At 44.3% G+C, this 17,792-nt stretch overlaps 1 protein-coding gene and 1 pseudogene across 1 annotated transcript in view; one reads left to right on the top strand and one right to left on the bottom strand.

Annotated features, from left to right (window-relative positions):
• Positions 1-7,519: 7,519 nt before the first annotated feature.
• Positions 7,520-11,361, bottom strand: LOC142852765 (large ribosomal subunit protein bL35m pseudogene; annotated as a pseudogene).
• The window catches only part of LOC142851763 (uncharacterized), a 53,284-nt gene continuing 46,751 nt past the window's right edge, over positions 11,260-17,792 (top strand). The window contains 1 exon segment of the mRNA XM_075975774.1: positions 11,260-11,395. Coding sequence (XP_075831889.1) covers positions 11,360-11,395 — 36 coding nt within the window. The 5' untranslated portion in view covers positions 11,260-11,359.

Genomic DNA, 17,792 nt, shown 5'->3' with positions numbered 1-17,792 from the left:
TTCTAAACCAATGAGAACAACACATCTTAACAGTGTACAAAAAGATTGTCACACAACAAATTTTTACCAAATGTGACTTGCCTGTGGATGACATGTCTTCTATCTCTTTGAGCATCATTGTGACTACAATGTCTACTCCATATATGCTGGACTCTTAATGACCATTACCTCAGGGAATATGTTCTTTGAGTGTTGGAGAGAGGTGTGAAACTTCTGTCATTTTCAGAAGCTATACTAATTTCTCAAGTTACTTTAAAATAAAATTGACAGATACACAATACCTGTTTGCAGATTTCCCATTTGAGTGGGCCTGTAGGAGTACACGAAGTATTCTTAAACGTTGCATGGTTCTAAAGATCACTTACCTGTCAGGACTGTTAATATTTACCATAAAATGGAATTATCTGTATCACTCATTCTCTTTTGCCTAATTACAGATTCTGGTATTCATGTTGCTGTATAGTAAATAAAACTCATGCTCGGTCATTGCAAGGAAGAATAAAACCAGAAAGAGGACATGAATTCCTCACAGTGGTTGAAATTACAGTGGGATCTTTCTTCTGTCTCAGCTCAGAAACAGCTTCTGAAGAACCATGGGCCATTACATGACAATGTACCCCTCCTTTCATAAAGGTTTGTACTTTGGTCTCTGGCTTGACCAGTTCAGAAATGAACATTATGAAGAAGAGAGATGGGATCCCATTGTCACATGTGGCTATGTAGCTTCTTTATTTCAGTGAGCTCATTTGTAATTCCCACAAATGTATTTCTGATAGTCCTTCTACTCACTAAAGCATCATCTCTGCTTCCTGATTTGGGGAAACTGAGGGAAGCTCAAGGCAGAAACTCTTGACTTTGAAAACATTGCCACATGGGAGCAATGTCAGAATCAGTGAGAAGAAAGAATAATCAAGCCTGAGGCGAGGGGAATACTGCAATGCATGATGAACCGTGAGTCAGTTCACCCTCGGGTGTGATCCCAGGAGCTGTCTCCATCCTCTTGAGGGAGGTGCAGGGGAGGAAAGCCTGTGCTCAGGGAACAGATGATTTTCAGCTTGCCTGAGTTTGTAAAAAAGTCAGGGAAAGGTGTGTCAATTTCTAGCACAACTCTAACAAGATTTAATTTATTACACAAATTAATCATAAAAGTGTGCACAAGACACTTACGGACATACGGTAAGATGCTCAGTGGTGCAGTGGGAGGCTGCTTGTTGGGTCTCAGCCGCTGAGCCCCGAAATAATCACACAGTATTAATTAAATCACTGCTTGGCCCATTAGTTCTAGCTTCTTATTGCCTAACTCTTATATTAACCCATTTCTATTAATTTATATATCGCCACATGGCTGTGGCTTACCGGGTAAAGTTCCCAACATCTGTCTCCAGAGGCTCATGGCTTCTCTCTGACTCCGCTGTTCTTTCTTCCAGCATACAGGCCTAGCTTTCCCCGCCTAGCTCTGTTCTTCCCTGCTGTAGGTTCAAAGCAGCTCTTTATTCATTTACCAATAAAAGCAACAGACAGAAGGACCTCCCACACCGCAGTCGATTCTGGGCAGTGGTTCAGTGATTCTGAAATATCTCTCATCTGCTGACCCACACTCTATCCCGGAACGATTACTATGTTCACACACACACACACACACACACACACACACAACTGCTCCTCCAGCTACGGAGTTTCACCTGCTTACGGCTCCCAGTGCGTCAATACAGAAGAAATTGTTTATTTATCTGAAGTAGGACTACGCCAAGGCCTCCCTCATTCTGGGCAAGCGCTTGACCCCTAAGGTAGCTAGCTCTCCCTGTTATCCCTGTTTGTAGTTTGTACTTAGAGACGAGGTGTCTGTAAATCGTCTGAGTTAGCCATGGATGAGGCCTCCTTCTGCGTTAAGGTCTAGAGCAGCTGGGATGACAGGCAGGACACAAAGACTGGTTTCAAACTCACGAGAAACAGTTACCTCTCAGTCCTGCTTCGTTATTTTGCAGTAAACCTGAGTCAATGCGAACTTTTTTTGCTCCAGCAAGGTCTATATTAAGTAGACCTGAGGTTTGTAGTCATAAAAAAGTGACAGGAGTAACTATAAAACCTAATAAACCAATGTCAAAGTTCGGCTCACATTCTGAATCTCAGATTTTATAAACAGCAGACTTCCGGTGGGTGAACTGATCTGAAACAGCTTGTTTCTATCCACCAATTTGTTATACATACATAAGACTGAAACTGAAGAATTCTGTCATCACCCCACTGTGACATCCTCAAATGTCTTCGCACAGAGTTGTAGGAAATGTAGTTTCCCTCGCCGTGACGTCACACACAGTGGCTCTCCCCGCTGTAAGTCCGCGTTCGGTCTGCACAAGATTTTTCCCCCAACGCACAGGGAATATTTACAGTGGTCTGTTCCTGTTACACCTCTGACCTGGAGTCTGGTTCAGGGTGCAGCGCAGCCCTCCAGGTCTGAGGAACCGTGCCGGGCGGCGGGGTGGGTTTGGAGGGAAGAAATTGCCTTGGACCTGCTGCGCTGACCTAGGCTTGAGAAAAGTAGATTCAGATGGTGCTAGGAATGGCCGCTGTGTACGCACGGGGCAGCTGCGAGTGTCCACCTTGCGGCTTGTGGGGTAGCTCAGGAATGGGGAACGTGGATGGAGCTCCAGGACAGGATGGGGCAGCTGACTGCCTGCGCCTGAAGCTGGGCTTCTCTAGCGACCACATGGCTGCCGTCATTTCTCGGGACATCCAGAACAAGCTGGGTTTCTGGGCCCTCATGGTTTGAGTTGACAAAAGTCCATTAAGGGCTTAGTTTCCAGGACAGAGAGCTCTGCGAGGGAGATAGGTGTACTGGCTGTTAGTTTCTTTTTCTTGGATTGGGTTCTAACGATTATGGCGGCCTCACCCCAGTGGCTTGAATCCTAACCTAACACTCCCTTACCATTCTGACTGTGCGTCCTCCAAGCAGTCAGTCACTCGGCACTACAGAGTGAAAAGTACTAGGATAAAAATACATCACCCGTTCCTTCAGAGACTGTAGTGTTCCAAGTGTGGACCCGTTTCCTAAGGGAGAGATGAGTTGGTGTAATGTGCGTGTGGGTTAGGGATGGGTTGTGAGGGGAGACACACAGAATGGCTCCTGGGAGGAAATGTAGCCCTGCACACCTGGCAGGGTGTCTACAGTACTCTGTAGTTACACACTTTCTTCCCTTTACCTGTGTCCTGCAACGTGTGCATTGTCTAACACCAACTCTGAATGTGGCCTCCAAGTTCCAGAGCTCCCTGGAAGTTCTCCTGGAAGTGTCCCGGGTATTTTTCCTGTGTCATAAAGATCAAAAGATGAACTTGAGCTCCAGTTCACGTGGGGGTCCTGTGGGTTGGACGTAGTAGGTTCCTCACCCTGTCTTTTCTGCTGTTTTGTATTTTGACACGTTTCAGTCAAACAAATGTTTCTGTGCTGGAGATTGGCTTATGAAATTAAAGTTGACTCATAACAGACATGGACTTCAAACCATGTTATCTTAAATACAAGTATTTTCTAGGGATTATGTAACTATCAGCGAAATAGACATTTTCTAGTTAATGTCACTAATCTGTAGGCAAATAACAGCTTTGTATTTTACATGATTTATAGTACAGTGCCTTCTGCATGAAACCTCTTCTCTTCCTGTGTGAAAAGGATGCAGCAGCATGTTCTTGTATAACTCACAGATAGAGAGTGCAAACTAACCACACCTGTGGCTGAAGGCGACCCGAAGGCAAATCTGGAGCATTCGCATCCTCTCTGTGCTAGGGAGGCGCAGGCAGGAAATCATGAGTGCAAAGTCACCATCTACTTCAGACCAAACTCAAAGCCATCCAATTCAAATTGACACTGTACCCCCAATGTTTACACATATTTGATAATACAATAAATTCTTTTTTCATCGTATCACGTCTCTTAATACCAGATAACTGACAGAAAACAATCCAATGGACTTTTTTGTGAGTTCTCCATTGCTTGAGAATTTATATCAACTCTTTCTGACACATAGTTTAGGTCTTTTTTTCTTTCTTCTTTTTATGTTTTTATTGTGCTATACAATTTTCTCACTCCCCTCCCTTCCTCTCCTCTCCCCTTCTACCCTCTGCCATAACCCCCATACTCCCAATTTACTCAGATCTTGTCTTTTTCTCCTTCCTATGTAGATCCATTTATGTCTCTTAGGGTCCTCTTTGTTGTCTAGGTTCTCTGGGGTTCTGGACTTTATTATGGCTTTTCTTAACTTTATTTATAAATGCCACTTATGAGTGAGTACATATTTGTCTTCCTGGGTCTGGGTTACCTCACTCAATATGATTTTACCTACATCCATCCACTTGCCTGCAATTTTCAAGATGTCATTATTTTTTTTTTCTGTGATCAACTCCAGGAATGTTTACTGCATGGACTTTTTTGTTGTTGTTGTTGTTCACATTCTTTTTTTTTTTAATTTACTTATTTATTGTTTCCAATGTTCTGCCTGCATATGCCCTTGCAGGCCAGAAGAGGGCACCAGAGCTCATTACAGATGGTTGTGGGCCATCGTGTGGTTGCTGGGAATTGAACTCAGAACCTCTGGAAGAACAGTCAGTGCTCTTAACTGCTGAGTCATCTCTCCAGCCCTAATGTATGAGCTTTGAAAGCACAATGGTGGCATTCTATGTTTGTCTATCTGGTGGTACAGCTTACAGTTTACCACATACTCACTTCTGCAAGGACATGTACACAAAGATCCATAGTCCATAGCTGGGAACCTATGAAGGCTCTGAACTGTTGGGAGCAGTGAGACCCTAGATCCTGAATTTCTTGTAAACAACTTTTTCCCCCCTGATCTGAGTGCCTACAGCTGCTCTGAGCACAAGACCCTCAGGAATTCCTGATGGTAGGAGAGTGGTTTCTGGTGGGTTTGGCTGGGGCGTGGCTATCTCTATATAATCTGCCCCTGAACACAATAAGGGGGCATTCTTGGGGAATTCAAGGATGACCTGTGTCTTTGTCTCTCTGTGTGTGTCTGTGTATTTTAACCTCCAGCCCCCTTTCCCGAAGCTCAGTAACTAGGGTCTAGTGCACCGAATGCAGACACTGGCCGATCTGCGGCAATTGGAGATCTCCACCGAGATGTCGGCAATTGAAGGTTCCCCACCGAGATATCGGGAACTAGGGAATGCTGAGAGGTCACCCTCAGAAGGTGAGGGTGGATTGGGGTATGTGTTAATCCTAACGTCCTTTGCTCGGTTTGGCAGTAAGTAGAAGTCCAGCCGAGAAAGAGGGGTGAGCCATCAGGGTTGTCCCTGGCCGGAGGGGACATATGTGTTGGGAAAAGATAGAATGTATATGGCTCAAAGAGATGAATGTGTACAGATGTGTGATATGTTGATTGTCGTTGTCTTTTGTGTTCTGGACTGGAGAAAGACATTTGATTCTAGGAACTGCTAAAAAAGGTATCTTGACTTTAAAATATGGGCTTAAGAATTTGATGTTTTGGAAAGGAGGTTCTGTTTTTGTCTCCAGAGATGATGAGAGCCTAAGGATTTATTTGATATTCATGTGGTTTGAATCCCTGAGACCTCCTGAAATGTTGCAGTGGAGTATGAGCTGCTGTGGAGTGTGAGCTGAGGGGCTGTGATGCGTGCAAACCCCGGGACCTGCCTCAAGGACCAACTAGGCAAGAACTCTAGGCCCGCTTCCAGCACGGGCCTCAGGGCGCAGAAGCGCAGCACAACTGTGACAAGGCCCGTTGGCCTGGACCTCTGTCCCAGCCAGGGGCAACTGGCTGGGACGGAATCTGTCCCAGCCCGCTGGGGTCGGGTCGGGGCCGCCGCTCTGCCCCACTTAGCCTCCACCTTCCAGCTCAGTGGGGAGGAGGAGCCTCTGCCTCCCCCTCTGGAAAATAGCAGTAAATTGTAGTAAATACCCCTAAGAATGCAGCGTCCCCGCTCAGCAGGAAGTAGCCAGACAGATTGACAATGCCCAAATTCCCTAAAAGATTAAGTGGGGCCCCTTCATTGGTTGCAGAGCAGCAAGCCTGCTTTCCTGAATTCAGCTCCACTCCATGCACCAGTTTGGACCCAGAACGAATGCAGTGGAGCTAGAAGGCAGCTGGAGCAGAGCTTTGCTAGGTGGCTGTGGTGGAAGGCACATTGCCTCAGCCCAGTCGGTGCCTAGCCTGGCGGATACCACAGCAGTGCCAGGAGTATACAACAACAAGTGCTGGAGCTGAGACAAGCTGGAGCACAGACCCCACTGGGCTGCCTGAGAATGCAGCCGCAGGGCAAGGAAAAGGCAGTGACGGTTCCAGGCTCTGCACGCCGAAGAGTATGCGGCATGGCGAATTTAAATCAAGAGACTGCCCTATTGTAGGAGCAGGTGGACCTATGGCTGGTACAACAAATGTCTTGTTCATTATTTCATTTGTATGACATCTGCTAATATTGCTAATGCCTCTTAATGTGGTGAAACAACTCAATGGTTACTTGAATAGCCCTTGAAACGTTACAATTAGCACACCAGATTGTTGATACCTGTGTGCTCTGTTTTAGCCAAAGGGTTGGTAGAATACCATAACCCAAATGGGAGGTTGGGTCCAGTGGTGATTGGGGACCCTACTGCTGGCAATCTTAATGCCTGTTGCCATGGGCATTCATCTTTAAATCCTGTGTAAGATCAGACAACCCATGAGAATGCAGCATATGGTCACTTAACAGAAGCAGGATCAGTTGGGCTGCTAGGGAAGCCAAAGAAGTACACGAGCGAGAAGGTGTCTTCCATGCACTCAGCTGACAAGAATGAATGTGCCACGGGGGTATGGCAGCTGGGGTATGTTATTTAGGGGACTGCTGATGGAGCAGTGGTTTCTGTCTGCTCCTGGGGTCATGGCAGAGCCACTCCTAAAAGTCCCGAGTCTGAAATGGTCACACACCTTTGTTCACTTGAGGGGAAGAGGGTGTGTGGGAAATAGTATGAGGAACCAACAGTCTCTGGGATACTTGAATCTACCTGTCTTACAGGCTTAAGTTGCTCTCTTGTGTTCCCTAAAAGCCAATATTCTCCTGAGGAGATGCGGTCACTCTCTCCTGAGTACAGGTTCCACAGAGTGCTGGCCAAAGTGAATCTAGGTGCAGGAGAGACCAAAAGGCTGTGTGGTCAGGAGGGTCTTCTGCTTTATAAAACATTTAGGGGGGAGATGTTGGGAGCAGTGAGACCCCAGATTCTGAATTTCTTGTAATCCCCTGATCTGAGTGCCTACAGCTGCTCTGAGCAACGTGAGACCTTCAGGAGTTCCTGATGGCAGGAGAGTGGTTTCTGGTGGGTTTGGCTGGGGCGTGGCTATCTCTATAATCTGCCCCTGAACACAATAAGGGGTCATTCTTGGAATTCAAGGATGACCTGTGTCTGTCTGTCTGTGTGTGTCTGTGTATTTTAACCTCCAGCCCCCTTTCCCGAAGCTCAGTAACTAGGGTCTAGTGCACCGAATGCAGACTTGGGGGCTCGGTGTGCGGCACTGAACTATACTCACAGGCTAGTTTGATAATGGTACATCTGGTAAGAATCACCAGCGTACCAGCGGTGCCTCTTCCAGAAAGACATTTTCATTTTATCTAGACGTTTACTCTGGGTCTTATTGCAGAACACAAATTCCCTCAAGCGCTTCTTTCTTGCCGTTGACTTTTTCCATTATCTTTTCTTATAGCCAGCCTTTCTCCTTAGCCACAGGCCAGAATGAAATGAAAGGAACCCATGCACAACTGATTTTACTGTCTTTCTCTTGCCTTTCTGTGTGCTGCAGTATTTTAGAGTTCGGACTGGTGGCTTCAGGACACTCGAAACCAAAGTGGCCACTCTCTTAAGGACTGTTGCAGTATGCCCTTACGTCAGGTTTCCGACAGATGTGATAAGTCTTAGAGCTGAGGAAACAACTGGTGTCTCTGAATATGTCTAAAATGAATAGTGCACAATGTAGAATTAAGACAGGCATTCTTGGCACAGTTCTAATTGGTTGAAGATGCCAAAACATTCAGGGGCTGTAATATTCCTGAAGCAGCTCTCACTGCACCCGTGAAATGGATGTTGTCAGGGGTTTCTGTTCTGTAGCCATTTAGTCCCAAAGACACAGAGGTCTACATCAATTATAAACCAATTGGCCTAGGATCTCGCGCTCTTCTTATTAACTCTTTCTTAATCGTACATTAACCCATTATTCTTGCATGTGCTAGCCATGTGGCTCGGTACCTTACTCGGTGAGGCAGTCACATCTTGCTTCCTCTGCTCTGGGTCACTGTGCTTTCCTCTTCCCAGCATTCTTTTTTTTTTTAAATATTTATTTATTATGTATACAATATTCTGTTTGCGTGTATGTCTCCAGGCCAGAAGAGGGCACCAGACCTCATTACAGATGGTTGTGAGCCACCATGTGGTTGCTGGGAATTGAACTCAGAACCTTTGGAAGAGCAGGCGATGCTCTTAACCACTGAGCCATCTCTCCAGCCCCTTCCCAGCATTCTTGTTGCCACGCCTTTACTTCCTGCCTGGTTGCCCTGCCTATACTTCATGCCTGGCTACTGGTCAATCAGCATTTTATTAAAAATAATACAAGTCACGATAAATGACCATTGCCCCACAGCAGGCAGAAGCCACCATCTTGAGTGTAGCCACCCAGCTATGGTGGCTGCCGTTGGTGTCATTATTCTGTAGGCTGTCATTTTATCTTGTTGACATGCCCTTTGCTTTACAGACGCTTCTCAGTTTCAGAGGTCCCATTTATTAATTGTTTCCTCTCAGTGTCTGTGCTACTGAGGTTATATTTAGGAAGTAGTCTCCTGTGCTAAAACATTCATGGCTACTTCCCACTTTCCCTTCTATGAGGTTCAATGTGGTTGGTTTTTTGTTGAGGTCTTTGATCCATTTGAGTTTTGTGCATGGTGATAGATATGAATCTATGTTCATTCTTCTACATGTTGATATCCAGTTATGCCAGCACCATTTGTTGCTTTCTTTTTTCCATTTTTTTTAAATTTTTAGTTTCTTAGTAAAAAATGAGGTGTTCCTAGGTGCGTGGATTGATATTTGGGACTTTGATTCGATTCCATTGGTCCTTCTGTCTGTTTTTATGCCAATACTAGGCTGCTTTCATTACTGTAGCTTTGTAGTAGAGCTTGAAGTTAGGGGTGGTGATGCCTCCAGAAATTCCTTTATTGTACAGGATTGCTTAGACTATCCAGGTTTTTGTTTTTCCAAATGAAGTTGAATATTGTTCTTTCGAGGTCTGTGAAGAATTTTTTGCTGGGATTTTGATGGGCATTGCAGTGAATCTATAGATTGCTTTTGGTAAGATTGCCATTTTATTGTGTTTATTCTACCTAACCAAGAGCGTGGGAGATCTTCCCATTTTCTGATGTCATTCTCAATTTCTTTCTTCATATAAAGTTCTTGTCATACATGTCTTCCACTTGTTTGGTTAGAGTTACTCCAAGATATTTTCTGTTATTTGTGGCTATTGTGAAGGGTGATATTTCTCTAATTTCTTTATCAGCCTGTTTATCATCTGTATAAAGGAGGGCTTTTTTTTTTTTTTTTTTTTAGTTTATCTGTGTCCTGCTATATTACTGAAGATGTTTACGAGTTGTAGGAGTTCCCTGGTAGAATTTTTGGGGTCATTTATTTAAACTATCATATGATCAGAAAAATTGAGAGTTTTACTTCTTTTCTGATTTGTATCCCATTAATCTCCTTTTATTGTCTTATTGCCCTAGCTAGAACCTCAAGTATTATATTGAATAGATATGGAGAGAACGGACAACTTTGTCCTGTTCCTAGTTTCAGTGGGATTGCTTTGACTTTCTCTTTTGCATCATGATATTATTAGAAGCTTATGGGGCCAGGGGGATTGTGGTAGTTTGAATGTAATTAGGCCCTCTAACCTGTGGTACTATTAGGAGGTATGGCTTTATTGGAGTAGATATGACCTTGCTGGATGATCTGGTGACTGTGGGAGTGAGGTTTGAAGTCTGTTTGAACTTCACTCAGTGTGACTGTCATTTGACTTCCTGTTGCCTGTAAGATGTAGGATTCTCAGCTATTTTCCCCAGTTCCATGATTGCCTCCCTGCCGCTATGTTTATACTTTGGTCTCAGACATTATCAGTACAGAAAGAAATATTCTTAAGACATAGGAGGTCCCTATGGCGTAAATCTAGTTTTCTTCCGGTGAGTTCATTTTTTAATATTACTATAAACTTATTTCAGATCTTTGTATTCCAGTATCATCTCTATGTCCCAAGGAACTAATGGAATTTCAGGGCAGCTAGCCTTGACATTTAAGATATTGTCACATAAGAATTTCAGGATGAGAGCAGATGGAAAAAACAGAAGAAACATGAACTCTATTGTAGAGATAAAATTCTACAACAGAAGATGATGGGCCAGGAGTCAGCACACTGGGAGAGGGGGGAGGTGTGGTGGTGCTGATGGTGGTTGTGGACACAAGGAAAGATTCTTCGGTGGAGAATTCTTTTCATGTAAACGTCAGAAAGCGGGACTTTTAAACTTTGTTCTATGATTTTTAAATCATCTTTGTCCCCTGACCCATGAATTACACTGTAGGGATTCCAGTGTTTACACTAAGACATCCCACAGCACCCCACCTCCAGCTGTGGCAGTTTATTTTACTACAGAGAAACAAGGTTGTTTACCACAGTGTGCTGAAACGCAAGGACTCCTTCATCCCAGGCTCCCTAACTCTTTTTGCACTTGGCCCAGGTTAGCCTTTGGAGTCCTTTTGTCTCTTGAGCAGCCCCTACCACAGGGCAGGCGCAGGAGGGAGGGGGCACACAGGGCTGGTTTCAGAAATCATCTTAAAGAGATGGTGGTCATTTCCATATAGTTTTTTGCTGCGCTATTTTAAAGTAAAATGGAGTCAATGTGAACTTTACACATGGAAGTAAGATTCCATAAGTCGACTTGTAAGTTTTGAATCGCAACATATGACCAGTAGTGAGCTGCAACCCTAATAAGCCTTACTGTCAAAGGCTCGACTCGCAAGCAAACATCTGCAGTGAATCCGGGATTTTAAAAACAGCCTGACTCCACGTGGCTGACACATCGCAGGGGCTACTGGCTGCCTTCCCTCCTCACTCGCAGAGGGGAAAGAAAGGAAGGAAACACGCAAACCCGCAGCCTGGGTTCCGGGCGCCAAGGCCGACCCGCGGACTTGTGGGAAATGTAGTCTTCCGCTGTCCCGCTTCGCTGGGAGCCATTGTGGAACGGTCACTTCCGCATTGCGTCTGCAGTAAGCGCGTCTTCTCGCAAAGTTGGGCGATTCTCGGGTCCTGCTCGGCGTTCGGGTTGCGTCTCGGACATGGAGGTTGGTCCAGGGTGCCGCGCAACTCCGCAGGTTGGAGCGACGGTGCGGGGTGGGCGGGTCTGGCTCGGAGGTAGCGGGGAGGGAAGGACCGAGGCTGGGCCACTGCGTCCGGGCGCCTGGAGGGGCTGGGGGGGGGGGTGCTGGCCGAGGACGTAGGTGAAGGGGGGCGGCGGCTGCTAGCGTCCACCCTGAGCTTCTGTGCTGAGGGCCGGCTCGGTGGGGAAGGAATTGGGAAGTGTAGAAAATGCAGGATTGCTCGGGCAGGGTCGGCTGAGAGCCTGCACCTGGAGGTACTGGTGGGCGCACACATTCCAGATGAGCCACGGTCGCGTTCTGTTACTGACACACGCTTACCCGGCTGTTGTCAGTTTTTTCGGGACGCTGGCAGCAAATGGAGGTCTGGCCCCCTGCAGTATCGGCCTAGTACTGTTAGAGTTGATAGTTTAAAAGTTACTCGTTTCCAAGGAAGGAAAGTTTTGCGAGGGAGATCGACGAATAGGATGTTAATCTCGTTGTCTTTGGGATAGACTGTTAGTTAGGAACTGCTGTTTACAATGGAATTCCTTCACGGTCACCACTGTGACCCGACTCCTGAGACTAACACTCCTATGTACAGCCAGAGTAATCCCCTAAAGGGAGAGACTCGAGTTTTGCGAAACAAATTACTGGTCCTACACTGTAGAGTGGAAAATCCTAGAGAATAATACCTCATCCAGTCCACCGGGATTATGATGTCATTGGTTTGGACTCCTTTTCAGAACTGTGAGATGAGCTGATGTGGGGGTAGGAATGTATCTACTGATTGCCAGCAAAGGGACGGAGGTGCCCGACTTTCTCTGGGAAAGAGAAACGGCCCTCATACACAACAGTCTGTGTACTTTGATCTCTAACCACACACGTTTCTTCTGTCCTTGTCTAAACTTTCTGCCACTTATTCTGGTGGCTTGGTTCCATGCTTCTCCGTAAACTTCTTCTGGGAGGATTGGCCAAAGTATTTATACTGTGTCAAAAAGTAAAGGATGGATTTGAAGAATTGTGGTTCACTCAGGGTCCTGTAGACTCCACACCCTATCTTTTGTGCTGTTTCCTATTTTCTCACACTTCAAAATACCAAGTGTTTATGTGCTAGAGACTGGCTTATGGCACTAAAATCTACTCAGATGAAGCATGTCTTAGCCAGGCAGTGGTGGCACATGCCTTTAATCCCAGCCAGCTTCTGTGAGGCAGAAGGAGGTGGATCCTCAAGTTAGAGGTGAGCCTGGTCTACAGAGCAATTTCCAGGACAGCCAGGACTACACAGAGAAACCCTGCCGCTAAATAAATAAATAAATGAAAAAAGAAACAAGGTATTTTTAAAACATATTTTTTTAATATTTATTTATTATGTATACAATATTCTGTCTGTATGTCTGCAGGCCAGAAGAGGGCACCAGACCTCATTACAGACTGTTGTGAGCCACCATGTGGTTGCTGGGAATTGAACTCAGGACCTTCGGAAGAGCAGGCAATGCTCTTAACCACTGAGCCATCTCTCCAGCCCTTTAAAACATATTTTATTAAACTTTTCTTCTTTTTACTTTAAGAACGACCATATTTTACCTACCAATTCCTGTTCCCTCTCCTTCCTCTCCTCCTCCTCCCTCTGTTTTCTCCCCACCCCAACTTCCATCCACTCCTCAGGGAGGGTGAGGCCTCCCATGGGGAGTCAACAAAGTCTGTCCTATCACTTGAGTCAGGACCAAGCCCCCCCCCCCTGTATCTAGGCTGAGAAGATAGCTCTCCATAGGGAATGGGCTCTAAAAATCCAGCTCATGCTAGGGATAAATACTAAACCAAAATAATAACATGATAATACTGTTTCCATTGCTAGTGGCTGCCCAAACTGCCCAAACCACACAGGTGTCACCCAGATTCAGAGGGCCTAGTTCGGTCTTATGCTGGTTCTCCAGTTGTCAAACCCACTTGGGTCAGCTGTTTCTGTGGGTGTCCCCATCATGGTCTTGACCCCGTTGCTCATATTATCACTCCTCCCTCTCTATGACTGGACTCCAGGAGTTCAGTCCAGTGCTTAACTGTGGATCTCTGCATCTGCTTCCATCAGATACTGGATGAATGTTCTATGATGAAAATTAAGGTAGTCATCAATCTGGTTACAGGAGAAGGGCATTTTAGGTCCCTCTCCACTATTGCTTAGATTCTTAGCTGGGGTCATCCTTGTGGATTCCTGGGACTCTCCTCAGTGCCTGGCTTCTTGCTAATTTAATAGTGGCTCCCTCTTTCAAGGTTTCTCTTTCCTTGCTGTCCCTCTCTGTCCTTCACCCAACTTGATTTTCCCCATCCCTGATGCTATCCTTCTCACTCCCCTTCTCCCATCCCCACTTCCCTATCCCCTTCCCTGTCCCCACATGCTGACCATTTACTAAGGAGGTCTTGTCTGCTTCCCCTTCTTGGGAATCCATATCTGTCTGTCTTGATGAGTTATCCTTGTTTCCTGTCTTCTCTGGGGTTGTTTACTGTAGGTTGATTATCCTTTGCTTTATGTCTAATATCCACCTATGAGTAAGTACACACCGTGTTTGTCTTTCTGTATCTGGGTTACCTCACTCAGGATGTTTTTTTTTTCTAGTTCCATCCTTTTGCCTGCAAATTTTAATATGTCTTTTTTTTACCACTGAGTAGTGCTCCATTGTGTAAATGTACCACTTTTCTTCATCCATTCTTTTCTTCATCCATTCTTTGGTTGAGAGGCATCTAGATTGTTTCCATGTTCTGGCTATTAAAATTGATGCTGCTATGAACATAGCTAAACAAATGTTCTTGTGGTATAGGTCTGCATCCTTTGGGTATATGCCCAAAAGTAGTATTGCTGGGTCTTGAGGTAGATTGATTCCCAACTTTCTGAGAGAATGCCATCCTGATTTCCAAAGTGGCTGTAGAAGTTTGTACTCCCCCCAGCAGTGGAGGAGTGTTCCTATTACTCTACATCCTCTCCAGCATAAGCTGTCATTGGTGTTTTAGATTTTAGCCATTCTGACTGGTGTAAGATGAAATCTCAGAGTTGTTTTGATTTGCGTTTCCTTGATGGCTAAGAATGCTGAGCAGTTCCCTAAGTGCCTTTTGGCCATTTGAGAATCCTTTATTGAGAATTCTGTTTAGATCTATACCTCATTTTTTAATTGGATAATTTGAGTTTGATATTTTGACATCTAGTGTCTTGAGTTCTTTGTATATTAGAGATCAGTACTCTGTCAGATGTGGGGTTGTTGAAGATTTTTCCTATTCTGTAGGTTGCCATTTTGTCTTGTTGATCGTGTTGGGATCGTGTCCTTTGCCTTACAGAGCTTCTCAGTTTCAAGAGGTCCCATTTATGAGTTGTTGATCCCATTGTCTGTGCTGCTGGGGTTATATTTAGGAAGTGGTCTCCTGTGCCAATGCATTCAAAGCTACTTTTCACTTTTTCTTCTATGAGGTTCAGTGTGGCTGGATTTATGTTGAAGTCTTTGATCCATTTGGACTTGAGTTTTTGCTGGGGATGGATATGGATCTATTTGCATTGTTCTACATTTTGACATCTTGTTATGCCAGCACCATTTGTTGACGATGCTTTTTTTTCATTGTATAATGTTAGCTTCTTTGTCAAAGATCAGGTGTTCATAGGTCTGTGAATTTCTGTCAGCGTCCTTTTCCTTACAGGCCCTTCTCTTTGTATTCTAATGTTTATATAAATGATGGCATGAGGGGAAGAGTTATGAGGAGTTGCTCATTTTGGAAACAGTTGTGTTAGATGTGTCGTGCTTGGAAAACTGAAAAGGGAAAGTTTGCAGGATGATGACATTCATTTCTGGTGATGTATGTGACATATGTCAGAGACTATGAAGAGAAGATACAGAAGTTATTTATGTAGATTTGAATAGGAGCCAAATATATGCAAGGAATGAAAATGAGAAGCACAAATTTTCAACATTTTTTCTTTTGAGTTTATAAATATTTCTGTCCTTGAGTCCATCCATGGTTGTTTTCAAATGCAGTGACATATTTTGAGTTGAAAAGTAAAGGTACGTGTCACATGTCTGGCAAAATACATGCAATTATTATCTTCTTTGAATTAGCTACATAAAATAAATCAGATGGAGGAGAGTATGAACCCCCAACTGTTTTCAGGATGGATTGCACTTAGTATTTCATTAGAAACAAGGCGTAACAATGTTCTGAATATTTAAAGTTATTCTTACATTTGCACATTGAACATACATAATAAAGCATGTGGTACTTCTTTAGAAACTTGCATGTTGTCTAAATATGCATTCCATGTTCCAAATAAAGGCATTAGCTATGGTCTTCCATACTATTTTCAGTGTTCCAAATATACACTCTGAGTCATAGTATTGCAAAATGTGTTAAGTGAAAACAAGAATTAATGATAGCTGCATGTCAGATGTATGGGAGTCACGAGCTGCCCTGAGACCTATGGATTGGCTCCTTTATCGTACTCCTGGTGTGTTCTCTATAATCCATAAACATTCTGTGTCCAAAAATGAAATCACTAGTAGCTAAAAGTTTTTGGGAGTTCAGCCCTTGCTTTACATAGAGCTTTGACTTCCCTATGCTCTTGGTACTGAAGATTGTTAGGTTTCTATGTCTGAATATCTCTGAGGGACACACATGATATGCAAGAGTTCTTATCACTTCTGCCTGCTCATTCTGCTGATATAGACTTGTGTCTAGGACCAGCCTCCATTCAAAAGAAGGAAAACAACTTCACCTCTGGCTGGTGGCCATCTCATAGGTAAAGAATAGTGGAGGATGAGCCTATTACCTCTTATAGAGATGCTTTCAACAGTCTCATTTTCTTTTCTTAAGAAATGACTGGATCAGGTGGCACACACTGTAGTGATATTTTGTTTGTGATCTTAACAAATGAAGCTTGCCTGAAGATCAGAGTGCAGAGCTAAGCCACTAGTTAGCCATAGAGGTCAGGCAGTGGTTGCACACACTTTTAATCCCAGCACACGGGAGACAGAGGCAGAGACAAGACATCTCTATGAGTCATGGTCACACTGGGCTACATGAGATTGAATTTGTCTAAAAGAGAAACACACACAGGTGATCCCAGCACTTGGGATCCTACACACAGCACTAGGGATGTGGAGACAGGAGTGATATGGCTGTGCAGAGAGAGGAATAATATGCGGCAGGAGAAGACAGGAACTAAGATGCAGTCTGAGGATTCATAGGGACAGAATCACCCCTTTGGTCTGAGGATTCAGTGGTGCTTAAGAGCTAGTGGCTGGATGCTCCACTTCTCTGATCTTTCAGCATTAACTCATATCTGACTCTGGGTTTTTATTACTGAAACCAAAATAGAATTCATGTTACAATACACTTTTAATCCCAAGTGCTTGGGAGGCAGAAGCAAGCAGATATCTGAGTTTAAAGCCAGACTCATCTACAGAACAAGTTCCAGAACACCCATCCAGAACTACATAGTGAGATCTTATCTCAAATAAATAAATAAATAATGAAAATTAAAAAAATGAAGATGCAGAAAAAAGATAAACAAGAGGACTGTTTTTTCAATTAGCCATCTGCCATCATTCTGCTGTGATTTAGGAATCTGTTGTCCTTCTCCTCTTTGCTGTTTCCCTCTGCTGTTTGGGTAGAAAACCTTTTCCCATTTATAGATATCTCTTCACTGACTCTGGGACAGTCCTGTTGCTCTGTGGCCTTCTCCACTCTGCAGATGGTGAGGGAGCAGCTCGGAAGCTTTGTTTATAAATTCATGCCTGTTCTTTCCCACCCACCATGTGTGAAATATCATCCCTCAGCTTCTGCTAAGTTATTGGTGAGGACTTTAAGAAATGCCTTCTGGGTGAGGAGCCACTGTCCTGTTCCTTTCAGAATTCTTGTTTCCACCACTTGCTTAGCCTTCTGTGACTCTCTTTAGTGTTATCTAGACTGGAGATTGGGGAAAGTCTTAGTTGGTGTCCATCACTTATCTCAAATAATGTAAGACTTCATTTCTTAAAATTATTTTTCTCTTAATTTTTGGTTTTTTTGGTTTTTTATGAGGAACATTGTCACATATCACAGGCTAGCCATGAGCTCTCTATGCAGATAAGGCTGGTCTTGAACACATAGACCTTTCAAGAACTGAGATTACACACATGTGACGTCATTCTGGTTTCCTTGTTTTTCTTTTTTTTTTTTTTTAAGATTTATTTATTTATTATGTATACAACATTCTGCCTCGATGTATGCCCGCACGCCAGAGGAGGACGCCAGATCTCAGTGCAGATGGCCGTGAGCCACCATGTGGTTGCTGGGAATTGAACTCAGAACCTCTGGAAGAGCAGCCAGTGCTCTTAACCTCTGAGCCATCTCTCCAGCCCCCTTGTTTTTCTTTATTCTGTGTGTAGTGTTCCATAAT

Source organism: Microtus pennsylvanicus, chromosome 6, assembly GCF_037038515.1.
Source record: "Microtus pennsylvanicus isolate mMicPen1 chromosome 6, mMicPen1.hap1, whole genome shotgun sequence".
In the NCBI taxonomy this organism is placed as follows: Eukaryota; Metazoa; Chordata; class Mammalia; order Rodentia; family Cricetidae; genus Microtus; species Microtus pennsylvanicus.
This window is presented reverse-complemented; position numbering and strand designations above follow the sequence as displayed.